At 40.1% G+C, this 26,683-nt stretch overlaps 1 protein-coding gene across 2 annotated transcripts in view; it reads right to left on the reverse strand.

Annotated features, from left to right (window-relative positions):
* HSDL2 (hydroxysteroid dehydrogenase like 2) overlaps nt 1–15,912 on the reverse strand; it is a 68,958-nt gene extending 53,046 nt beyond the window's left edge. The window contains exons 1-3 of one of the 2 annotated variants that reach the window (XM_047830819.1): nt 15,692–15,912; nt 3,516–3,679; nt 2,270–2,368 (exon numbers count right to left, since the gene is read on the reverse strand). In XM_047830819.1, coding sequence (XP_047686775.1) covers nt 2,270–2,368; nt 3,516–3,679; nt 15,692–15,708 — 280 coding nt within the window. In that variant the 5' untranslated portion in view covers nt 15,709–15,912. Of the gene's footprint in view, nt 1–2,269; nt 2,369–3,515; nt 3,680–15,657 lie in introns of both variants that reach the window. The other variant, XM_047830818.1, reaches the window with a different exon arrangement.
* Nucleotides 15,913–26,683: the final 10,771 nt, after the last annotated feature.

The raw sequence follows: 26,683 nt of genomic DNA on the forward strand, positions 1-26,683 counted from the left end.
GTATGGATCGACTGGCATCTGAAAACACAGAAGCCAAGATTTCCTTTTGCTCCTTTCATTTCCTCTGTCCTGGAAAAGGAGATCATATGACTGGCAGAACTGGATTAATCCAACATTGAAGATGCTGAAGGAATGATCCCAGAACCAATGGAAGACAATCTATAATGGCTAAATAAGAAATCCAGACCATCCATGTTTCTGAGTGAAAATTCTTTGGCTGGGACAAAACAGAGTATGAAAATTGAAGAGATTTCAATGTGGGTCCTTAAATTCTCTGTGGCAAGAAGAAATTAATTTGTGAGAATTCAATTTCTCTGTAGGAGCCCAATACTGCCCAGTGGAGGTGCATCCCATTTTTGACAGGCATAAATTAATGTGCTATGCTGTCATGTACTATAGAATGTGTAAGTCTTTCTGGTGAATCAGGATAGATCGCACAGCTAGAATTCAAGATGGAAGTCAAACAGGGGGTGAATTCTGGGCCTGTACAGTATGGCTTTTAAGCACCTTTAACTACTGTCCTATCTTGACCTAATGTCTCTACATTTCTTGGGACCATACTGACAAGAGCTGAATTGCTGACATTTTCCAGGAGAAAGACAGAAATAAAGACAGGAAGGGCTTAGACAAAGGTGGTCGTGGCTCTCTCTGATATTCTGATGATCTCATTCTCCAGGAAGGATAAACTCACCCTCAGTTGACAGACACAACAGAAAAAACTAACACTGAACTAAATATAGGAGGGGCACCTGGGTAGCCAGTTAACCGTCCGGCTCTTGATCTCAGCTCCGGTCATGATCTCATGGTTTGTGAAATCCAGCCTTACGTATGTTGGGCCTTGTGCTAACAAGCATGGAGCCTGCTTGGGATTCTTTCTCCCTCTCTCTTTGCTTCTCTTCCACTCAAGCACGTGTGTACTCTATATACATACATACATAAAAAAAAAAAAAAGAACATAGGGAAAGGAAAAGCTCCTGTCTACCCCCTTTCTCTTTCTACTATCTACTTTCTCCCTTAATTCTTCCCTAAAAAGGAATGTTTAAGCTAATCAAGCCAAATCTTAATTAGCACTAATTGGCTACTTTTACTACCAGGTGAAGTTATTTTAGATAAAAGGTCCTGCACATGAACGTGGCTTCCTCTCCTTTCTCTTCCACATGTGTCCCTATCAGTAAGAAATAAATAAATAAAACCAATAATTTTGCATTCTCTTTCTTCTTCTCACATAGGCATTGACATTACTTTGCCAGGTAGGGGTTAAGACTTAGGATTTAAAGATAGAGGCCCCACTTGAGCCAAAGCTGTGTTCTGATCCTTTATAACACAGTGCTCTGCACCGAAGGTTATAAGCACAAGCCATGCTAACAATAAAATATTATCTTGTTTCAATTACCTTGTTGTCAATTATCTTTCACATATACATACAGTCTCTGGAATACTATGGGGGACAGGGAAGAGTGATAATGGTTTGGGCAGGATTTGGACATGGCCAGGTGCCTTGCTATAATACCTTCAAAGCCTTAGCTCAATCCCCAACACCTGCCTTCTAGGAGCTTGTAAACTAACTGAGGAGGAAAAAACCCACTAAGATCTAAAGCAGTACAAGAGAAGGATCAAAGGAATGATTTAGGAATTCAGAGAAAGAAAAATACACTTCTGATAAGTCGGCAAGGTCAGGAAGAAGGTAAGATTTAACCACAGAAAGGTGGGATTTCAAAAGATAGAGAAGGGAGCATTTCAGGCAGGATTGGAGATGGAGAGGTGGGCACTAGAGAAGCCTCAGGAAGAGGAAAAGAGACAAAATCTTAAGGCAAGGATATGGAAGTAAACTATCTGGGCAGGAGTAAAGCATTTACACAGGGGTATTAAAAAAAAAAAAAAGGAACCAAAAAAAGTCTGTTGAGATCAGAATGCGAAATACCTTGAATGTCAGTAAGTTATCTACACTTTATCCAATAAATACCAAAGAGTCATCAAATGATAGGCTACATTAATCAAGGAGAAGCAAGAAGACAGGATCTGGGAAGCTCATTGATTAGACATATGTATTGTCAAGGGCCTAACTTTATATTGAATGGTAAATTTGTTATATTATTCAAAATAATTTTTAGCAATAAAAAAAGTCATCAGATGGTTTTAAGCTGCATTTCTACATAACCAAATACTCCTACCTGGTGATCCTTCAATGACTTAGAAAATTAAAAAAAAAATTTTTTAATTTAAATTATAGTTACAGTATTCAATAATTATTTCAGAATTAAGGCACTACCTCCAAATTGCTCCACTGCTTTCTCCACAGCATTATTGATTTGCTGTTCATCTCTCACATCAACAGCACATGGCAAGGCCTTTCCTCCAGCTGCTTCGACTACAAAGAATAAATAAACAAAAACAAAGCATTGAGGCATTCAAATACTAAACTTTCCATTCTGATATGAATCAAAATAAGTATCCTATTTTCAGAAAATCAATATAGATATGTCTTAGAACTACTAGTGATTCTACCCTACAGTCGGACAGACTGACTAACCCATATCCAGCCTCAGATTAGAAAAGCCAACTCTATTAAAAAACAAAAAAAAGGGGGTGCCTGTATGGCTCAGTCGGTTAAGCATCTGCCTCTTGATTTCAGCTCAGGTCATGAACTCATGGTTCCTGATTTAGAGCCCTTCTGAACTGACAGTGAGGAGCCTGCTTGGGTTTCTCTCTCTCCTTCTCTGTCTCCTCCCCCTGCTCTCTCTCTCTCTCTCTCTCTTAAAAAAAAAGGGGGGGCAAGTAAAAAATATCCTATTAAAAAGAAAAAAAGGGAAGATAATTTAAAAAACCTTTATTATGAAAAATTTCACAAAAAATATACAACACAAAGAAGAGTATAATAAACTACCATGAATCTATCACTTATTGATTATTAATGCTTTGCCAGGTGTTTGAGTTGTTTAATTTTTCTACCCCCGATCCTGTTTTGTTTTTGGCTGGTATGTATTTTAAAACAAATCTCAGGCATCATTTCACTCATATGTGTTCCCCTAACATAACCACAATGCTATAAACATGACTAACAAAACTAGCATTATTAACCAAAGTTGAATTTTAAGCCCTCCCTCCCGGTACTGTGTCTAGCACAATGCCTTGAATATAAGCACTTGATAACTGTGAACTGAAAGTATTAAGATAATGACTTTCAAATGGCACAGAGAATAAATAACATGGAGAGCTTTCTCGAAGTGCTCACATCATCCACCTCTCCATTTCCACTCCCCCCTTTTCTGCGTAGATCCAAGAACAACTGCCCTCAAGAGACATGATTTTTAATGGGAGTCTCTCACATCGCTCAAAAGTGATGGGAAAAAAAGTTTCTGAATCACTGCCCTCAGCTGACAAGATACTTCTTTAACCAGATAAAATGATTTTAGGGCACCTTTCCAATAGCTACAATTAAACTCTCCAGTAAATTCTCTATGTATTGAAACCATGGTTAGGACATTTCATGAAATGGCACTGTCACATTCACTCACTTTCTTCAGCAGCAGTATAGATTGTGCCTGGGAGTTTGGGGTGTGCTTGGGTGGTCTTCGCAGCAATGACAATGTTTGCTCCATCCTTTGCTGCTTTCAACGCAATAGCTTTGCCAATGCCACGGCTGGCACCTGTGATAAAAACTGTACATCCTGCTAGCTTCCTACAACAGAACAAATATGACCTTATAAGAAGCTCAATGTTTTAATTACTTATTAGTAACAGGAACTTCTGCATATTTCACATACGTATGTTTCCCCTTCTGAAACTTTCTCTGAACCTTCCTCCTTCCCTCCCTGATAGCTAATAATTCTGTGATATTGCCACTGCTGTAATATTATAACGGCTTTTGGCCAGTCTTGATATGATTTGGCAATCAAAATCTGCTCAGATACAAGTAAATCTTAAGAAATAAGGAATTATTAACCTATATAGACATGTATTTTTTTTCCCCACAGAAAAAGTGTTAACAAAGCTTATTTTTGAGTGGTGGTATTGTGAACAAATTTTATATTTTTATATTTTTCAGGATTTTTCAAATTTTCTACAATGAATACAAACCCACTTAAAAGAAATTATCTGGGGGTGTCTGGGTTAAACATCCAACTCTTAATTTTGGCTCAGGTCATGATCTCAGGGTTTGTGACTTCAAGCCCCGCATCAGGGTCTGCACTGACAGCATTCTCTCTCTCTCCCTCTCTCTCTGCCCCTCTCCTACTCATGCTCTCTCAAAATAAATAAATAAACATTTAAAAAAAAAAAAAAGGAAATTACCTGAAAGCAAATAATTGTATAATGGATGCTCATCATTGCTCCTAATAGCCAGAGTGGAAACAATGTAAATATCCATCAACTGATGAATGGATAAACTGCAGCATATCCATACAGTGGAATAAATTCAACAGTAAAAAGGAAGTAAGTACTGATCCGTGCTAAATAGGTGAACCTTGAGAATATTATGCAAGTGAAAGAAGCTAGTCACAAAGGACCACACATTGTATGATTCCATTTATATGAAATGTCCAGAACAGGCAAATCTATTGACACATGAGGACAGTGGTTGCCTAGGGCTGGGGGCAGGAGTAGTTGGGAGTTGAGAGCTGAGGGGTGTGGGGTCTCTTCTGAAGATGATAAAAAGGTTTTAAAAATTGTGGTGTTGGTTGCACAAGTCTGTTAATTTACTAAAAAACATTGAATAGTATACTTTAAAAGGATGAATTGTGTGGTAGGTGAATCACATCTCAATAAAGTTAAACAAACAAACCTAAGAGACTGGCAGAGAGCTCAGAGTACTGATGGAAATTCTCTGACCCAACTGTACTGAGGAAAGTTCTCAGTGCCCATTCATCTTTACATTCATCTACCATAACTTTTTTTTGTTAAGTTTATTTATTTTGAGAGAGAGCGCAGGTGCATGTGAACATGAGTGGGGGAGGGGCAGAGAGAGAGAGAGGGAGTGAGAGAATCCCAAGCAGGCTCCGTGCTGTCAGTGCAGAGCTCGATCTCATGAACTGTGAGATCATGATCTGAGCCAAAATTAAGAGTCAGACACTTAACTGGTTGAGCCACCCAGGCACCCCCATCTGTCTTAACTTTAAACTTTCTATTTACTTAGGTGTTAGGCGGGAAGGAAACATCTAAAATAAAATCAGGTAGGGCGTGTCTAGGTAGCTCAGTCTGTTGAGTGTCTCTTTTTTTTTTTAATCTTTTAATGTTTATTATTTTTGAGAGACAGAGAACAAATGAGGGAGGGGCAGAGAGAGAGGGAGACACAGAATTTGTAGCAGGCTCCAGGCTCTGAGCTGTCAGCACAGAGCCCGACGCGGGCCTCCAACTCATGAACTGTGAGATCGAGACCCAAGCTGAAGTCAGACGCCTAACCGACTGAGCCACCCAGGCGACACGAGTGTCTGACTCTTGATTTCAGCTCAAGTCATGATCCACAGGTCGTGGGATCAAGCCCCACATTCGGCTCCATGCTGAGCGTGCAGCTTGCCTAAAATTCTCTCTCTTGCCCTCTGCCCCTCTCCCCCACTCATGCTCTCTCTCTTTCTCTCTGAAAAAAATTTTAATAAAATCAAATAAATAAAAGGAAATAAAGTCAGGGAATAGGGAGGAAAACCACTCCCCTATTTATTTTCTAAATGCATATAAAAAGCTTGCCTAAGGAGAAGGATGAAGAGAATACAGTGGAAGTGACGATGACAAAGAGAAAAGGGGACAGTACCCAAAGATTAGCATGTTTGTTAACAATGTTAACATGTTTTGAACATGGGAAGGGTTTTAATATCATGAATAACCAGTTTGATAAGAAAGAAGCGGGGTGGAGAAGAGGGGAAGAGACAGAGAGGTGGTGACTATTTTTAGTGAAATACAGCAAACATACAAAAAGCACATAAACTAATGTATATAAAGAACAAAATAATATGAATTGCAAGAAAGAGAAATAGAATATTACCAATACTCCAGAAGCCATTGGTCTACTCCTCTAATTCTATCCTCCTCCTTTCTTTCCTACCCACAAAGTAACAACTACTTTACATAGGATTACTTATTCCTGTTTTTTATGATTTCTAATACCAACATAAATGTGTCTAAGCCATGAGCCAAATCCAACCCTCCACCTGTTTGTGCATAGTCCTAAAGCTAAAAACAGTTTTTACAGCCAAATGTTTTACGATCAATTTGATGATAGCAAACACTAACTTTAAACCTCAATGAAGCCAAACTTTACCTCCCTGCTGTGGATTGAATTGTATCTACCTAAGTGTATGTTAAAGTCCTAACCTCTAGTACCCCAGAATGTGAACTTATTTAGAAACAGGATTGTTGCAGATGTAATTAGTTAAGATGAGGTCATATTGGGGGCATCTAGGTGGCTCAGTCGGTTGAGCATCTCAGCTCAGGTCATGATCTCATGGTTTGTGGGTTTGAGCCCTGCACCAGGATCTCTGCTGTCAGTAGAGCCCACTTTGGATCCTCTGTCCCCCTCTCTCTCTCCTCTCTGCCTTTTCCCCACTGGTTCTATCTCAAAATAAGTAAACTTAAAAAAAACAAAAAAAGATGAGGTCATTATTGGAGTAGGGTGGGCCCTTAATCAGGTTACAATCTTGCCATTTGTGGGTTCCAGACTCAAATCAGGCTCCACAAGGACAGTGCAGAGCCTGCTTGGGATATTCTCTCTCTCTCTCTGTCTCAGCCCTTGCCCTGCTTGTGCTCTCTTTCTCTCAAAATAAATAAACTTAAAAAAAAAAAAAAAAAAGAAGAGGAATGTATTTTTTCCCTTTGAGTCTGGATTAGCTTTATGGCTTTTTCTGAGCAACAGAATATGATGGAAGTGATATTCTGAGATTCCCAACCCCACACTGTAAGATAGCTGGCAGCTTTCACTGTCTCTCTCTTGGTAGCCAGATGCCATGATGCAGAGGGACAGATTACCAAACGATGACAGGCCAAATCCTGGAGGGTGAGAGGCCATCTACGATGTTTCAGGCCCAGCCAAGGACTCAGCTACATACAACCATATAAATGACCTCAACATATACTATGGAGAACAGAAGAACCCAGTTAACCCAAGAACTGTGGATTAAAAAAAAAAAAAAAATCACTGTTATTTTAAACCATTATGTTTTAGAGTCACTGGTTATATAGCAATGGGTAACTGAAATCCACTTTGAAGTTCAGCTTTCCCAAATAATGCTAAACATCTTTCCAAAGAGGTTAATACTCCTACTAGCAGCAATATATGCAGCAATGTATGAAAGTTCCCATAAAAGTTCCCATATCTTCCAAGCCTTAATGTCAGACATTCAAAATTTCTGCCAATTTGGTAAACATGAAATGGTACCTCAGTGTTTTTATTTATTTATTTATTTATTTATTTATTTATTTATTTATTTATTTTATTTTATTTACTTATTTATTTTTAGAGAAAGAGAACATGTGAGTGGGGAAGAAGGGCAGAGGGAGAAAGAGAGACTCTGAAGTGGGCTCCACTTAACTGAAGCATGGAGCCTGACACAGGGCTTGATTCCAGGACACTGGGAACATGATCTGAGCCAAAATCAAGTCAAATGCTCAACCAACTGAGCCATCCATGCACCCCTCACTGTGGTGTTGTTGTTTTATTTTTTCTTTATTTTTGTTGTTGCTGTTGTTTTTAAATGTTTATTTATTTTTGAGAGAGAGCACACAAGCAGGGGAGGGGCACAGAGAGAGGGAGAGAGAGAATCCCAAGCAGGCTCCATGCCCAGTGCAGAGCTCTATGCAGGGCTTGCTCTCAGGACTGTGAGATCATGGATCAAGCTGAAATCAAGACATTCAACTGACTGAGCCACCCAGGCACCCCCTCTCAGTGTTTTGTTTTGTTTTTAAATGTTTATTTATTTTGAGAGAGCAAAAGAGAGGCAGGGAGGGACAGCATAAGCAGGTGAGGGGCAGAGAGAGAGAATCCCAGGTAGGCTTCCCACTATCAGCATGGAGGCAGACTAAGGGCTTAATCTCACAAACTGTAAGATCATGGCCTGAGCTGCAACCAAGAGTAAGATGCTTAACGGACTGAGCCACCCAGGTGCCCAGACAGCACTGTCTTAATTGCAATAGCTTTATCGGTCTTGATAACTGATAAGGCAAATATTTTCAGTTTGTTCTTCCTCAAGAGTTTCCTGGCTATCTTTGGATCTTTGCTTTCCTACAAATTGTTTTAGAATCAGCTTATCTAACTGTGTAAGCAAATCAGTTGGGATTTTGATAAGAAATTTTATTGAACCTATATTTCAATTGGAAAGAACTAGATGACCCTGAGTGCTCCAATCAACGAACATGATATTGTTCTCTACTTCACACAATGCTTATCTATACTTACTGGTAATATTAATTTTGATCATCCAATCATTGTGTTACTAGATATCTCCATTATTAATTACTATTCTTTCCCTTGCAACTAATAAACAATCCAGGCAAAAACACTTAAAGACCACTATAAAATTTTTATTATGAAATTTTCAAGTAAGTCTTAAAGAAATACTGTAAGATCTCATGTTTAACAATGCATCAATTATCAAAATTTTGAAAGTGATTATCAGGAAGCAAATCTCAGAGGTCATATAATTTCACCTATAAATGCTTTATAGTGTATCTCTTTTTACGTGATATCATTATGACTAAGAAAATTTGTATATTTATTTTTTTGAGAGATAGAGATAGTGCACACACACTCACATGCCAGAAAAAGGGGGAGAGGAAGAGAGAATCTTTTTTTTTTTAATAATTTTTTCATTTCTATTTTTTTGAGAGAGACAGAGTGCAAGTGGGTGAGGGGCAGAAAAAGAGAGGGAGACACAGAATCCGAAGCAGGCTCCAAGCTCTGAGCTGTCAGCACAGATCCAGACGTGGGGCTCGAACCCATAAACCATGAGATCATGACCTGATCTGAAGTCAGATGTTTAACTGACTGAACCATCCAGGCGCCCCTTGGAAGAGAATCTTAAGCAGGTTCTACACCCAGCATGGAGCTCAATGCAGGGCTTGATCTCATGACTGTGAGATCACGACCTGAGCTGAAATCAAGAGTCAGACACTTAACTGAGCCACCCAGGTGCCCCCATTATCACGACTAAGAAAATTAACAGTAATTCCTCAACATCATCTACTACTTATCCATTTTCAAAGCCATAACTATCTCAAAAATGTCTTTTTACAGTTGGTTTGATCAAATCAGGATCTTCTAAGGACCTCACACTGCATTTAGTTGCTATAAGTTTCTTTTAGTCTGTAACAGCTCTCCTTCCATTTTATTTATGACATTTATTTGCTCAAGAATATAGATTATTTGTCCTGTGGTATACAGCCCATATCTTAGATTTGGGACTTCTGATTTTTACTGCTAATGTACTGTATTACTTGCAGTTTTTGCTTTATGTAGATATGTGATTCTTTTCACTGACTTGTATCCTGAAAATTTGTTAAACTCTTATTAAATCTAATAACTTAGTAATATATATTATTTTGGTTTTCTATATAATATCAACTGCAAATAATGACAGCATTGTTTCTTTCTCTCCAATCCAGAGACTTTTATTTTTTTTCATGCCTTATTATTACTTTTTTTAATGTTTACTCATTTGGGGGCACCTGAGTGGCTCAGTTGGTTAAGTGACCAACTTCGGCTCAGGTCATGATCTCGCAGTTTTTGAGTTCAAGGTCTGTGTCGGGCTCTATGCTGACAGCTCAGAGCCTGGAGCCTACTTCAGATTCTGTGTCTCCCCCTCTCTCTACCCCTCCCCTGCTCATGCTCTGTGTCTCTCTGTCTCTCAATAATAAATGTTAAAAAAAAAATTTTTTTTTAATAAAAATTTTTTTTTTCAATATTTATTTATTTTTGAGACAGAGAGAGACAGAGCATGAACAGGGGAGGGTCAGAGACAGAGGGAGACACAGAATCCGAAACAAGCTCCAGGCTCTGAGCTGTCAGCACAGAGCACGATGCGGGGCTTGAACTCACAGACCGCGAGATCATGACCTGAGCCAAAGTCGGACGCCCAACCGACCGAGCCACCCAGGTGCCCCTAATAAAAATTTTTTTTAAATGCTTACTCATTTTTGAGGAGAGGGAGAGCACACACGAAGCAGAGGAAGGGGGAAGAGATAAAGGGAGACAGAGGATCCAAGCAGGCTCTGCACTGTCAGCCCAGAGCCCGATGCAGGGCTCAAACTCAGGAGAGTTCATAACCTGAGCCAAAGTCAGACACTTAACTGACTGACCCATCCAGGCACCCCTTATGCCTTATTTATTCAAAGAACTGTTCCCAGATGGAAGGTCAGAAATGCAAGAAGACATTAAAACGAAAAAGACTAAAACAAACAAAACACACACACACACACACACACACACACACACACACACAAAACCCACAAAAACACTGGTAAATTAAGAACAGAAATCAATTAATGTATTTATAATAATTAGTAATAACATAAATAATAAATAATACTTGTATGGTTAAAGAATTAAAATGTATTGTTACAATAACGTAAGTTTAAAACAGAGTGATTAGAGTTTAAGTTTTGTAGATCCTTACAGTGTTTGAGGGAGTGGTAAAATTTTATTTACTTTAGAGATTTTAAGTTATTTACACGTTAAAATTTCTACATTAAGTGGCACCTGGGTGGCTCAGCTGGTTGAGCATCTGACTTTGGCTCAGGTCATCTCACCATTCATGAATTCAAACCCCCATATTGGCTCTCTGCTGTCAGCACAGAGCCTGCTTTGGATCCTCTGTCCCCTTCTTCCTCTGCTCCTCCCCCGCTCACACTCTCTCTTTCTCAAAAATAATAAATTTAAAAAAACATTAGGGGTGCCTGGGTGGCTCAGTCGGTTAAGCATCCAACTTCGGCTCAGGTCATAATCTTGCAGTTTGTGGGTTCGAGCCCCAGGTTGGGTTCTGTGCTGACAGTAAGGAGCCTGGAGCCTGCTTCAGATTCTGTGTCTCCCTCTCCGACCCTCCCCTACTCGTGCTCTCTTTCTCTCTCTCAAAAACAAATAAACGTTAAATTTTTTTTTAAAAAACATTTAAAAATTTATACATTAAATGTGATAAATAGAAATCCCAGATCTTGGGGCACCTGGGTGGCTCAGTCAGTTAAGTATCCAACTCTTGATTTTAGCTCAGGTCATCATCTCACAGTTTCGTGGGATCTAGGCCCACGTCGGGCTCTGCACTGATCCTGCAGAGCTTGCTTGGGATTCTCTCTCTTTCTCTCTCTTTGTCCCTCCCCTGCTCACACTCTGTCTCTCTCAAAAGAAATAAACTTTAAAAAAGTATAAAAAAGAAAAAAGAAATTCCAGACCTTGACAGTTTTGGGAGACAAGGATGGGATGCTGACACAGGTATGGCTTTCTACAAGAAAAAGGACAAGAGCACCAGGAGCCAGCTTAGGGGATATGAAAAAAACCCCAGTAACACACTCTTGCCCAAGGCAAAGGGGGAGAGTAAGGATCTTCATCTGTTCTCTTAAGGAAGCAGACCAACTAGAGGAAGGTATATACTACAAGTTACAACAGTATTTGAATTTTTGTACTAATATCTCTCTCCTCCAATAATCTACTAAGTTCAAGTTCTCTTTATATTTCTTTCGTTAGACCAAATCCCTCACAAGGTATACAAATTACTATGTTAAAAATTATTTCTTTTTCTCTGTATATTTGGGATAAATTTGATAAATAGTTAACTTCCTTTGTGAATGTTTGCATTCCATTTCAGCTTATTTTCCCTCATCTTTAGTGAAGGATGTGGTAAAACACAGACATGGTTTAAAAGTTACAACCTTATAAATATGTACACTCAAATCTCTTACCTGTAGGTAACCAGCTTCAATTACTTCTGGCTTTTTATCCTTGTAGTTCTTTTTTCAAAATATGCAACTACACACATGTATGTATAAAAACACATTGTGTGTATGTGTGTGTAATTTTCCCTTTTTATACAAAAGGTAGCATATACATAGACTTTTTTTTTAATTTTTTAAATGCTTATTTATTTTTGAGAGAGAGATAGAGCATGAGCTGGGAGAGGGGCAGAAAGAAAGGGAGACACAGAATCCGAAGCAGGCTCCAGGCTCTGAGCTGTCAGCACAGAGCACAATGTAGGGCTTGAACTCACAAACTGTGAGATCACCACCTGAGCTAAAGTCAGATGCTTAACCGACTGAGCCACCCAGGCTCCCACCATAGACTTTTTTTTTTTTTTTTTGAGAGAGAGAGAGAGCTTGTGCATGCTAGTGGGGGAGGGGCAGAGAAAGGGAGGGAGAGGAAGAGAATACTAAGCAGAATACTAATACTAAGAGAATACTAATACTCTGCACTCTTAGCAGGGAGCCCAAAGCAGGGCTCAGGGCTGGAACTCACAAACCTAAGATCACGATCTGACCCAAAATCAAGAATCAGATGCTTAACCAACTGACCCACCCAAGTGCAGGGGCACAGACTATTAAAGTGATTTTTTTAGTCTAAGTATTAACATGAAAATGTCTTAACTGTTGCTTTAAAAGCTCCATCCCTTTGCCTTTGGTCTAGCTGGACTGATTCCCAGTAGGATAAAGGACATTTTTCTCCTCACACTGAATCTAAACTTGTGAATGGCTAAAACTTGCTAATGTAGAATTAATCTACACCACAGTTTACAAAACTTCTCTGGTATCTCAAAATCAGAGTCAATGTGATGAAATTTTTATTAACAATTTTTAAAAAGAAAAACAGTAACTTAAAAAAAAACTATACAAGTTACTCTAAAGTTCATTTAGAAAAACAAACATCCAAGAATAACCAGGAAAATTCTGAAAAAAGAAAAAATTCAAATGAGACAGAAACCACCCTTCCCAAATATTTAAACATTTTATAAAACTAGAGTAATTAAAATAGTTGGGTAATAGTGCATGAATAGACACATTAATGTAATAAAATAGAAAATCCAGAAACAGATCCTTATACAAACAAGAATTCAATATATGATAGATGTGGAGTTTCTAACAGAAAAAAAGATTAGTCAGTCAATGGTACTAATACAACTGTGCAGCCAGCCATCCGAACCAAAATGAAGTGGACTTTCTAACCCACTTCCTATGTCAAAATAGTAAGCAAAATAGTATTTCACCTCGGGTGGATGAAAAATCTGAGTAAAAACGAAAGTAATACAAATAAAAATACTAGAAGAATACTTACCAATTCAAAAGAAAATCCTAGTTTAAGATGGCCTTATAGATTGTCACAAAACCACAAAGCCTTAAAAGATTAACTCTGACTTAGTAAAAACATGTTTTTTCATGATAAACAGATAGTATAATCAAAATCAAGACACAGTGGAAAAAAATCCAAAAATATTTGTACCACATATGATAAGTTTTTTTCAAATAGCACTCTCAGAGATCAATAAAACCTAATTGTGGGGGCACCTGGCTGGCTTAGTCAGAAGAGCCTGCAATTCTCAATCTCATGGTGGTGAGTTTGAGCCACGTGTTGGGTGTAGAGATTACTAAAAAAAATAATAAAAACTATAAACAAACAAACAAACCTAACTGTGTAAGCCAGAAAAAGAAAAGACACACAGGTGGCTTTAAATCAGAATTTCTCATCTGCACTGCTAACATTTTGGACAAGGTTAAGTCTTTGTTGTACAGGGCTATCCATCCTGTGCATTGCAGGATATTTACCAGCATTCCCGGACTCTAAAGATCCAACAGCGTGTACCCCCACGCATACACAATTAGGACAACCAAAATGTTCCCAGATATTGCCAAATGTCCTATGAGGGTCAAATTGGTAAAAAGATCCTCATCCTCGCTCGTGATGCAAAACTTAACTGTAACGAAGTGCCATTTTTTTTTTCAATTAGGTTTTTATGATCAAACATTTTGTTGTTTGCCAACATGTTGGATTAGAAAATTTCATTCATCCTTTTTACTTCTTTGGAGTGCTAAGGGTATCAGCCATCAAGGTATATCAGCCATATACTTTTTCATTCAGGAACTTCACTTCCAGGAGTTTATTATATAGACACACTCAAATATGTGCAAACAGTGGATACAAGGATAATCATTGCAGCAAATATGCAGTAACAAAAACCTAGAAATGATCTGGTATTCAATGACAGGGGACTGGGTAAATAAATTATGGTACATCAATAGGATACCATGTTAACTACCAAAAGAAAAAATCCACATATACATACCTGAAATGTGTGTCCCAATACATATTATGTAAAAATGGCAAGGCCCAGAAGGGAGTTTGCTACTATTTTAAAAAGTGGTGTGTGTGTGTGTGTGTGTGTGTGTGTGTGTGTTTAAGGTGGTGTGCAAATGTTTATAAATGCATAGACTATCTCTGGAAACAAACCAGAGTAACTGGGGGACTGAATGTTAAGGATGAGAAAACACACTTTTTACCTTAACCATTAGAGCTGTTTAAGTCTTTTTGCCATGCGCCTGTATCTTTCAAGCAAATTACAAAACAGACATGTCACTCAGCTCAAGACACCTACACTTAACAAAAACAGACAACAGAATGGTGGTTGCCAGGGTCCGGAGAGAAAGAAGGAGTTGTTTAATGGGTATAGAGTTTGTTTTGCAAGTTGAAAAAGTTCTGGAGATTGGCTGCAGATAATGTGAATCTACCTAACACTACTGCACACTTAAAATTGTGGCTGCGTGGCTCAGTCCATTCAGCCTCCGACTTCAGCTCGGGTCATGATCTCACAGTTTGTGAGTCCAAACCCCACCTTGGGGTTTGTGCAAACGGCTCTGAACCTGGAGCCTGTTTCATGTTCGGTGCCTCCCTCTCTCTCTGCCCCTCCCCCACTTGCGTTTTTTCTCTCTCTCTCTCAAAAATAACCATTTCTAAAAAACGGTTAATGGGGCGTCTGGGTGGCGCAGTCGGTTAAGCGTCCGACTTCAGCCAGGTCACGATCTCGCGGTCCGTGAGTTCCAGCCCCGCGTCAGGCTCTGGGCTGATGGCTCGGAGCCTGGAGCCAGTTTCCGATTCTGTGTCTCCCTCTCTCTCTGCCCCTCCCCCGTTCATACTCTGTCTCTCTCTGTCCCAAAAATAAATAAACGTTGAAAAAAAAATTTAAAAACAAAACGGTTAAGATGGTAGATACTGTTATGTGTATTTTACAATGTTTAAAAAACTTAAGTGAACCGTCCCCCCCCAAAAGATACCCATACTTTAAGATTGGTTTAATTTGTTACTCATTTGAAAATCACTTTTTAAACACCCCATTATTATTTCATTATTCCAGAATTGAGCGTTCAGGAAAAGTGAAGACTCACTGGCGGTGCAGCGGTCCAGTGACCTTTCACCTAGAACTTGAAAGACTTCACAAGCCACGGAGAAACCCACGGAAGGGCCCGCCCCGCGAGTGGTGGGGTAACCCACTCTGGATCCTTTACGTGTGAGAGAGATTTGCACGTGGCTGCCACCCCGAAGTACATAACTCCGGGTTACTTTCACGCTCGTCACCGCAGATTCCATGAACACCGCGTCCAGCGCAGACCAGCGCGTCCAGCGCAGACCAGCACTCCAAGGAGCGCCCTCCCACCCCGGGGACCCCAGCCATCCACTCCAGCCTAGCCGCGCACCACGCCCCTTACCCGCTCTCCTCCCGCGGCGCCCCCATCCCCTTACCCGGTGTTGGGTAACATGACTTTCCTAGGGCAAAAGTGGTGGCGACAGCAATGGCAGCAGCGGCAGAGAGCGGCGTGCGAGGGGCGGGCCTTCCCTCCTCATTTACGCCAGTCCCCCGAGGCCCCACCCCGAGGCCTGCGGGGAACGGGCCCTTCAAGCACTCGCAGATCTCTGAGTGCGCCTGCGCACGCAGTGGGCCTCCTGGCTCTCGGAGCTAGTTTCCTCCTTCCCCGGCCTGGCCCCTGGAAACTAGCTCTCTGCGCAAGCGTCGGGAAAGGCAACTCCACCCCACCTCACTCGCGCGGCTCTGCGGTGACAATCGGTCTCCCGTCGGCGTCAGCCGCTACGCACGCTTTTTCCGGCTCTGTGAAGGCCTCCTCGGCGCAGCGCTTCGTTCCTGCGCCGGTGGGGTGGCCGTTTTGAGTCGTGCACTAGGGACCTTGAGGGCTAGGGTGCGGCTTCTCCTCGGCAGACACTGAGCTGCGAGTACTTGGCTCTCCCTCTTCTCTCCCTCCATGACCCGAACCTGGGAGCCTGTCCAGCTGCATGCGCTCCGTCGAATTTCCCCTAGTAGGAACCAGTTTTCCTCGGCAGGTACTTTTCTGCCAGAAGCCGGCCAGCGTCTCATTTGGACTCTCCCATGGAATCTGGACTAAAGCCTGCCGACCTCACCCAGCTCTACATAGCCCTGTGATGAGCAGCAGCTTCTGGGTCAGAACTCTGCAGGAAGTCTCGCGGAAGAATGCATAGTTAGCCCTGGTCTCGTAGAAGGAACATCCAAACTCAGTGCTGGAAGAAGGTGAATTCTGGGATCTTGTATTGCCTTTTTTTACATATAAAGTTTTAATTTAAATTCCAGTTAACATACAGTGTATGTAATATTAGCTTCAAGTGTACAGTATGGTGATTCAACACTTCCATACAACTCCCAGTGCTCATCACAGCAAGTGCACTGCAGTATTGCTTTTGGTAGTATCTTTGGACATTAGTTAGCTACCCTAATGAACTAAAGACCAACACATTTTTAGGGAGACGTGAAGAAATTTTATTGTGAAATGATACAACAGGGCGATGAGGTTGTTATCTGAGGACTAGTTAAACTAGCTTGGAGATGGGGTATGTACTCTACCATTTACTGCAAACCCTAAACGGCTCTATTCATGTATATCTCTTGCCTGCCTCCTATAGGTATTTGAATTGACGATCTATGATATTGTCCTTAGAGACAACAGAAGAATTTCTTTATTCAATAAATATCAGCATCTAGTGCACGCTGGTCACTGTCGAGATGCAGCAGGAGAAAAAGACAAGGTCAGCCTACGTGGGAGGAATGAGGAGTGGCCAGTGTGTTGTTTAGAATGTTGTAAATATTAGGTGTTTCAAAAAGAGTTGATAGGGACTGTTAGATGAAAAGCTTACTCTCCACTCAAGGAAGTGAAAAGACAACCTGCGGAATGGGAGAAAATATTTGCAATTCATATATCCAATAAAGTCTGGTAACCAGAATATATAAAGAACTCTTACAACTCAGCAACAAAAACATGAAAAACACAACTAAAAAGTGAACAAAGGATCTGAATAGACATTTCTTCGAAAAAAATATGCAAGTGGTCAGCAAGCATATGAAAAGATGTCCAACAACAATCGTTACTAGGGAAATGCAAATCCAAACTACAATGAGACTCCATTTTACATACACTAGGCTAGCTATAATAGAAAATATGGAAAATAACAAATGTTAGCCAGGATGTGGAGAAAATGGAACTCTCTGGGCTCCTGGGTGGCTCAGTTGGTTAAGCGTCTGACTTAAGCTGGGGTCATGATCTCACGGTTTGGGAGTTTGAGCCCTGCATCAGCTGTGCACTGATAGGGTGTAGCCCGCTTGGAATTCTCTCTCTCTCCCCCACCCCCTCAAAATAAACAAATAAAAATAAATAAATAAAGTGGAACTCTCATACATGGTTGGTGAGAATGTGAAAAGGCACAAACCACTTTGGGAAACTTGCAGCTCCTTAAGTTACCACCTACTGGATATCCATATGCAAAAGAGCAGTTACACTTTTTGGGTACCTGGGTGGCTCAGTGGGTTAAGCATCAGACTCTTGGTTTCAGCTCAGGTTATGATCTCACAGTTCCTGGTTTCAGATCAGGTCGTGATCTTCCTGAGTTCAAGCCCCACATCGGGGTCTGTGCAAACAGTGCAGAGCCTGCTTGGGGGATTCTTTCTGTCTCCCTCTCTCTGCCCCTCCCTTGCTTGTGCTCTCTCACTCTCTCTCTAAAAAAAAAAAAAAAAAAAAAAAAGAGCAATTCCACTTTGAGATTTATACCCAAAGAGAAAGAACCACCAGATGGCACTGTTATTTTAAAATTCAGAATTCTATAAAGCAAAATGTTAATTTATTAACAATATTATGGTATAATATAATCTGACTTTCATTAAGGCAAAAATAGCATGAAGAGCTACAGGGCTCCCATAAAGGGGAAATAGGATGTATAAATTTTAAATTCCTTAAAGAAAATACTTTGTATAATTAAAAAACAGGATGTGATATTCTAGGGGCTCCTGGGTGGCTCAGTTGGTTAAGCATACGACTTCGGCTCAGATCACAGTCTCACAGTTCATGAGTTTGAACCCTGCATTGGGCTCTGTGCTGACAGCTCAGAGCCTGGAGCCTGCTTCGGATTCTGTGTCTCCCTCTCTCTGCTGCTCCCCCACTCATGCTCTGTCTCTCTGTCTGAAAAATAAACATTAAAAATTTTTTTAATAAAAAATAAACAGGATGTGATATCCTAATTCATCTTATATTATTATTTAAGTTAATTACTAATTAATTACTTTTACCAACATTAAGAAGTAATTTTCAAACACATGGGAAGTTGAAAATGTATACTTAAATTGAAATACTAAAAGACATGACACTGAGAACAACTTTAATCTTAAGTTATTGAATAAGGACTCTTCTAACCCTATGTTGCATAAGAATATATATTTTTAAGTGTGTAATGCAGTAACATTCATGTTTGTTGGCCACATCCACATAAAGAAAGACATTTTCATCCAGATCCAGTAAACACAATTTTCTATTTTATTGAATCTATTATATTCTATCATATTAAGTAGATCATAACTTACTTAATTATGTTGATGACTCCAATGGATCATAACCTACTGTTTGGAAAACACTGTTTCAGTGTGTATAATTTACCATTGTGATTTTTCAACTTGCCTTTTAAGATATTTAGCCTTCTCCAGTCAAATATAAAATTACTAATTAATGGTCAGAGGCCAAGAACACAATGCAGATGCTTTCAATGGCTTTGGAACAGTCAGGGCTCTTGAAACTTTCCATTTCCTTCACCCACAGGACAGCTCACCCTGGTCCAGGTTAAACAGGGGAAGTCCCTGGGATTTTGAGGGTATGGCAGCTCCTCTGACAATGTACCAAATCTTCCCCCATTGGACCGGTAGCGGTAACTTCTGTTGCTCAAAGAATTATTACTAGTCACTATTTTATTAGTAACTGTTGGATATTAACCTCAATGCTGTATTTTAATGTCTTTATCTTTCTGATGACTACACCAATCTAGAGAATGTGAAAATCTCCCTCTAATACCGTCCTTCAGAGATAATCATGAACAGTTTGGCATGTTTCCTTTAAGACTTTGAAATTTTTATATAGGTTTTGATCATTTGTAAATCATAGGGGAGATTGTTTTGGAAACTGTTTTTGTTTTACTTAATATATCATAGACATCTTTACAAGCTTACAACTAACGGTTTACCTTGACTTTTTTAAAAAGAGGTACATAGTTTTCTTTTATATAAATATACTGAAATTAATTTTACCATTCTCATTTGTGATGGACATTTTGTCTCAACATCATCCCTGTTATAAACAGTCTTCCAATAAAAGCTTCTGTGTATGCATCATTGTGTACTGTTCATTTTTCCTTAGAATACAAAAATCAAGACTGTTAGCCCAATGGATATACATAACACCATTTCGCAAGGCTGTGCTAATATAGTCAACTCTTGAACAACACTGGTTTGAACTGTGGGAGTCCACTTATACATGAATTTTTTTTTCAATAAACACAGTACAGTACTATAATCATTTTCTCTTCTTTATGATTTTCTTTTTTTTTTTTTTTAATTTTTTTTGTCAACGTTTATTTATTTTGGGACAGAGAGAGACAGAGCATGAACGGGGGACGGGCAGAGAGAGAGGGAGACACAGAATCGGAAACAGGCTCCAGGCTCTGAGCCATCAGCCCAGAGCCCGACACGGGGCTCGAACTCCCGGACCGCGAGATCGTGACCTGGCTGAAGTCGGACGCTTAACTGACTGCGCCACCCAGGCGCCCCCTTCTTTATGATTTTCTTAATAACATTTTATTTTCTCTGGCTTACTTTATTGTAAAAATACAGTATATAATACATATAATGTATAAAATGCATGTTAATAGACAGTTGATGTTATTGGTAAGGCTTCTGGTCAACAGGAGGCTATTAGTTACTTTTTGAGGGAGTCAAAAGTTATATACGGATTTTTGACCATGTGGTCATCAGCGTCTTTAACCCCTGCATTGTTCAAGGGTCAACCATAACTTAGACCAGTATTTCTCAACCTTGCTGCTATTGACCTTTTGGGTGGGATAATCCTTTGTTCTAGGAGTCTGCCACGTGTATCCATATGTTTAGCAGCATTCCTGGCCTGTACCCCTTAGATGCTAGAGCCCCCACCTCCATGTATGTATGTTTAGATATATAATGTAAAATTTACCATGTTAACCATTAAAAAAAATTTTTTTAAGTGTATTTATTTTGAGAGAGAGAGAGCATGTGCAAGCACAAGGGGTTACGGGCAGACAGAGAAGGAGAGAGAATTCCGAAGCCCGACTCAAGCCTCCAACTCACAAACCGTGAGCTCATGACCTGAGCCAAGATCTAGAGTCAGACTCTCAACCAACTGAGCCACTCAGGGACCCTCGTGTTAACCATTTTTTTTAAATAATGTTAATAGTTTACTTATTTTTTAGAGAGAGAGCAGGGGAGGGGCAGAGAGAGAGACAGAGAGAGACAATCCCAAGCAGGCTCCAAACTGCCAGCACAGAGCCCAATGTGGGGTTCAAACTCAAAAACCATGAGATCAAGACCTGAGCTGAAATCAAGTCAGATGCTCAACTGACTCAGCCACCCAGGCACCCCTCATGTCAACCATTTTTAAGTGCACAGTAGCCTTAAGTACATTCACATTGTTGTACAACCAACACCACCATCCCAGCCCTTCCAGTCTTGACGCTCCAAAATTGCTAAATATCCCCTGGAGAGCAAAGTTAACCCTGATTGTTTATATCATCACGGAGGTAAATGAGAAGTCAAAAATGTCAATGTAATAGAAAAATGAGAGGCTGAAGAGCTATAAGAGATATTTAAGAAGACTAAAAAGACATTACAACTAAACACAACACATGATCTTAGACTGGATTCTATATAGAAAAAAATTTTTGCTATAGCACAATCAACAAATTAGAATACTCTACCCACTACAGGTTAAAGTATTAGGTCAATGATGAATTTCCTGAATTTGATAACTGTACTGGGGTTAGGAGAACATATGTCTGTGTTCTTAGCATGAAATATTAAGGAATAAAAGGAAATTAAGATCCACCTATTCATGTGCGTGTGCACACACATGTGGTGTGTAGAGAGAGAGAGGGTATGCTAAAACAAATGTAGAAAAATGTTAAAAATTGGTGATTTGGAGTAAAGATATATGAGAGTTCCTTTTTTATTACAACTTTCCTCTAAGCTGGAAATGAATTCACACTAGAAAGCTCTGGGGGTGCCTGGGTGGCTCAGTTGGTTAAGCGTCTTACTTTGGCTCAGGTCGTGATCTCATGGTTTGTAAGTTCAAGCCCTGCATCGGGCTCTTTGCTGTCAGCACAGAGCCCACTTCAGAACCTCTGTCTCCCTCTCTCTCTGCCCCTCCCTACCCCCTTTCTCTTTCAAAAAAATAAACATTAAAAAAATTACGAAGAAAACTAGAAAGGTTTTCTTTAAGTGAAAGCAAATGCTTACAGCTGACACTATTCTTTGCTTGCCCGTGCTTTTTCAACTCCTAGTCCTTGCTAATTTTGTTCATCCATGCTTTAGAAAATGTAACCATAGGGGTGCCTGGGTGGCTCAGTCGGTTAAGCGGCTGACTTCGGCTCAGGTCATGATCTCACAGTTTATGAGCTTGAGCCCCGCGTCGGGCTCTGTGCTGACAGCTCAGAGCCTGGAGCCTGCTTTGAATTCTGTGTCTCCCTCTCTCTCTCCCTCTCCCCCATTCACACTCTGTCTCTTTCTCTCTCAAAAATAACTAAACATAAAAAAAAAATTTTTTTAATAGAAAAGGTAAACATAACTACAGTTTTATCAGAATAAAATCCTGATTAGGGGCACCTGGACAGCACAGTCAGTTGAATGTCTGACTCTTGATCTCAGCTCAGGTCATGCTTTCACAGTTCATGAGTTCAAGCCCCACATCAGGCTCTGCACTGATGGCACTGAGGCTGCTCGGGATTCTGTCCTTCCTCTCTGCCTCTCTCTCTCTCAAACTAAAATAAATTTAAAAAAAATTTTTTTTTTAATCCTGATTAGTCTAGGTCAGTGGTTCTCAAACTTTAATGTGCACCAGAATCACTTAAAGAGCTTTGTAAAATGCAGGTTAATGAGCCTGACCCAAAGTTTCTGATTAAGTCTAGACAGTGGAGTTGAAGAATTTGTAGTTCCATTAAGTTTCCAGGTAATGCTAATGCTGTTGGTTGGGGCACCAGAAGACGTAGGTTTGTAGTTCTTAACTATGTTTGCAAATTGAAATCACTTGGGGGTCTTTAAAAAATTCTGATGTCTGGGTCTTACTGCCAGAGATTCTAATTAAGTTGACACGGAGTACACAGGTGGTATTTTTTTAAATGTTGGTTTGTTTGCCTATTTATTTATTTTAGAGAGAGAAAGAGTATGAGGGGAGGTGCACAGAATCTGAAGCAGGATCCAGGCTCTGAGCTGTCAGCACAGAGCCTGATGCAGAGCTCGAACCCACAAGCCAAGCCGTGAGATCATGACCTGAGCCAAAGTCAGACGCTCAACCCACTGAGCCACCCAGGCACCCCTCACACAGGTGGTATTTTTTAAAGCCCCTTGAGTGCTTCTGCTATGCGGCCAAGATTGAGAGTCACTGGCCTTAGTCAATGTAATCCCATGGCCCTCGCCGATGCCTTGTTTAGAAGTGGGCATGTTATCTGGTTCTGGAAAATGTGAGGTCTGCTGGGAAAGTTTTTCTTATTTTAAGAAAGACAACAGAATTGGTTGCCTCTTCTACATGTTATTTCTGGATGTGATGCTTGGAACAGCAGCATCTATGTTACAATCATGGAGGGGGGACTAGCCTTCCCCTTTCCTGTGGCTCCTTCAAAGGTGAACTTTCCCCTACAACATTCATGAAAGAAAGCTTAGGGTTGGGGGGGCAGTCGTCTCAGTACCCTCCTGAGTTTCCCACATAGCCTTCTGATATTCTCACTGCTCCAAGGTACACTGTGGGTTTTCCTCACTTTGCAGCTGCCATCTCGTAGAATTCCAAGAAACAATTTCCTCAATAGACAAGTGCTAGTTTACTTGAGTGCAAGTAGTGGACTAGGTATGTGGGTGTATGGATCATGCCTTATTTCACTTTTTTGCTTGTTGGTTTATTTACTACACCATCCGCACACAACTAAGCCAAAGGGTTGAGGTTTACATGAGGGCATATTATTATATTAATATGTTAATATAATGATATCATATTAATATATTATAATTATATATAAGGCAATTAACTTTAGCTTTATGTGATAATTGCTAATGCAGAGACTGATATTTGCCTACCTATTATGCATTCTCCACTTCTTTTTACTAACAGTATCTATTTTTTTTTAATTTTTCTTTAATGTTTTTTATTTATTTTTGAGATAGAGAGAGACAGAGCATGAGCAGGGAAGGGGCAGAGAGAGAGGGAGACACAGAATCGGAAGCAGGCTCCAGGCTCTGAGCCATCAGTACAGAGCCCGATGCTGGGCTCGAACTCACAGACCGTGAGATCATGACCTGAGCCGAAGTCGGACGCTCAACCGACTGAGCCACCCAGGCGCCTCAGTATCTATTTTTTTAATGTTTTTTATTTATTTTTGAGAGAGATAGTGCAAGGGGAGAGGGGCAGAGAGAGAGGGAAACAGAGGATCCCAAGAGGGCTCCACACTGAGAGCAGTGAGCTGGATGTGGGGCTTCAACTCAGGATCCATGGAGCTGAAGTCCATCGCTCAACTGATTGAGCCACCCAGGCGCCCCTACCAACAGTATCTATTATTGGAAGTGTCAACATGCCCAGAAAAAAACCTGCATCTCTCAACTTGTCTTTATCTAGGGGTGGCCATGTTACCAAATTAAGGCCAATGAGATATAAATGGAAGATATTGCAATGGACTTCCGGGAAAGTGTCTTTTTTTTTTTTTTAATGTTTATTTATTTTTGAGAGAGATGGGAAAGTTTCTTTAAAGAGCTTCTAGGGGCACCTGGGTGGCTCAGGGGGTTAAGCCCCCAACTTCGGCTCAGGTCATGATCAAGTCACGATATTGCAATCTCATGCATGGGATTCTCTTTTTCTCTCTCCCTCTCTCTCTCTGCCCCTCCCCCACTTGCCTTCTCTCTCTCTCTCTCTCTCTCTCTCTCTCTCTTTCTCATGCACGTGCAAAATAAACTTCAAAAAAAACCCAAAAATTTCTTTTTTTTTAATTTTTTTTTAACATTTATTTATTTTTGAGACAGAGACAGAGCATGAGTGGGGGAGGGTCAGAGAGAGAGGGAGACACAGAATCCAAAATAAGCTCCAGGCTCTGAGCGGTCAGCACAGAGTTCGACGCGGGGCTTGAACTCACAGACCGTGAGATCATGACCTGAGCTGAAGTCGGACGCTTAACCGACTGAGCCACCCAGGCGCCCCAAAAATTTCTTTAAAAATAATAAAAATAAAGAGCTTCCAGTCATTTTTGTGATGTTAAGAATGAAAACCATACGCTCACATAATAAAACAAAAGGGAGGCTGGGTCTCTGATGACCATGGAATGACATAATAGCCCTGAAGCTACTACTGCTAGACTTCTTTTACAGGAGAAATTAATCTTTAGTTTAAGTCACTGTTACTTTTTTGTTTTCTGTTATATGCATCTGTACCTGAGTCTTAAGCGATACTCTGTCTCAAGACAAAAGTATCAGAAGAATACAAACCACTGCAGGGGGTTCCCTCTTGAGCTTCCCCCCAGCTTTGCTCTTTGTCTTCATATCTGCTTCATATCTGTCGCTAAGAGCATCAATATTGTTCAGATTTCCTTCTTCAAACTTACTTTTAATAACTCCATCTCCTTTTAGGAGATACCATGCCCCACGCACAGGAATTTGTCTCATATCATGAGCCATCCCCCTTTCCCAGGCCATACATTTTCCCAAATCTGAATTATTGATTCTATATAGAATATGACATTAGTAAGAGAGTCCAGGGTTGGGTCTGGGTATTCCAAGTACAGTTCCCTTGGAGATATTTCTACCTAATTCTTCCTGGTGTCCAGTAAAAAGCTATTTGTAAAATACACTCACATCTCCCAAAGCCAGGCATTTATTCTATGACACAATACTCTACTGTCAGTATATGTATTCTTTCCAAGCTGAGAAACACTTGACTCTTCTATAATCAAGAGAGCTTCATCCCTGTTCACTGTAAAGATAGTATTTTATTTTGCAGAATGTCAATTCTTTTCTTTATCTTCTAGCTTTCAAACTGTGCCTAACAGTCATTAAAACAACAATAAACCATTCAAAGTTAGCTTAAGAATCCGGCCCATAATGGAGCTATCTATTTCTTAATGCCTACTACTTTACTACACAAAGATCAAGCTTTGGACTGTGCCAAATTAAATTTGTGTTGGTGTCATCCTACTACCTCCCTCTACTAAATTAAATTCTTGATTAGGGTCTCATACTCCCACTGCTCCAGGAGAAGAGAGGCTATATGAAGACTTATTATCCTCTGCTAGAAGTAACCCTCCACCTCCATGGATGGGGGAAGGGATGGGGACATTTGCTTTTCCAGTGACATAAATAACATATTTTCATAGAGAAATGTCCCAGATTGTTCTTTTGTTTTTCTGCTACTGACCTTTTGCTTGTTTGCCTGTTCAAGGTTGAACATTTGCCTGGTGCCCCGTGGGATTATCTGCAGTTAAACATTTTTTAGAAACATATTGGGGAGGGAGAACAGCAGCTCCATCCAGTTGTCCAGCATCACTGGAACATTTCCACTGACCCTGTAGACTATGATCTCCTTTTTGCATAGGATAATATTTCAACAAAAGGCAAAGGAGGAAAAAGAAAACAGATGTACTTGAATCAATCTATTTGGCTCCTTGTTAAATAGGTATGTCAAAAATTTTAGAGAAGGTTTGAATTAGTGGCCAGAGTAAAGGTTTTGTTCCAATTGTAAAATAAAATTTATATTTCCTATTGATGATACATTCTCAGATACCCAAGAATGGACTATTTTGTCCCATATAAGAAATTTTACAATATTATAGACATCTGTAATATGTATCGACTTTATATATCTATAGACAAATGTAATTCCAAGGTAGGAAAAGCAAATCAACTATGCTATAGTAATATATAGTATGCTAGACCAACTATAGTATACTAAACTATATAGTATAGTAGACTAACTTCAGCTCAGGGAGAAAGAGTTGTAAGTAGCAGGTTAAATGGAAAAGAAGGGAAAAAAAGGGAGTTGCCCCTTTTCTTCTGCTACCCTACCCACAGCTATTTCTTTTCTCTTTTTTTATGTTTTATTATTTATTTTTGAGAGAGAGAGATAGAGAAAGAGAGAGCACAAGAAGGGGAGAGGCAGAGAGAGGGAGACAGCAGATCCA

Source organism: Prionailurus viverrinus, chromosome D4 (assembly GCF_022837055.1).
Source record: "Prionailurus viverrinus isolate Anna chromosome D4, UM_Priviv_1.0, whole genome shotgun sequence".
Taxonomy (NCBI): Eukaryota; Metazoa; Chordata; class Mammalia; order Carnivora; family Felidae; genus Prionailurus; species Prionailurus viverrinus.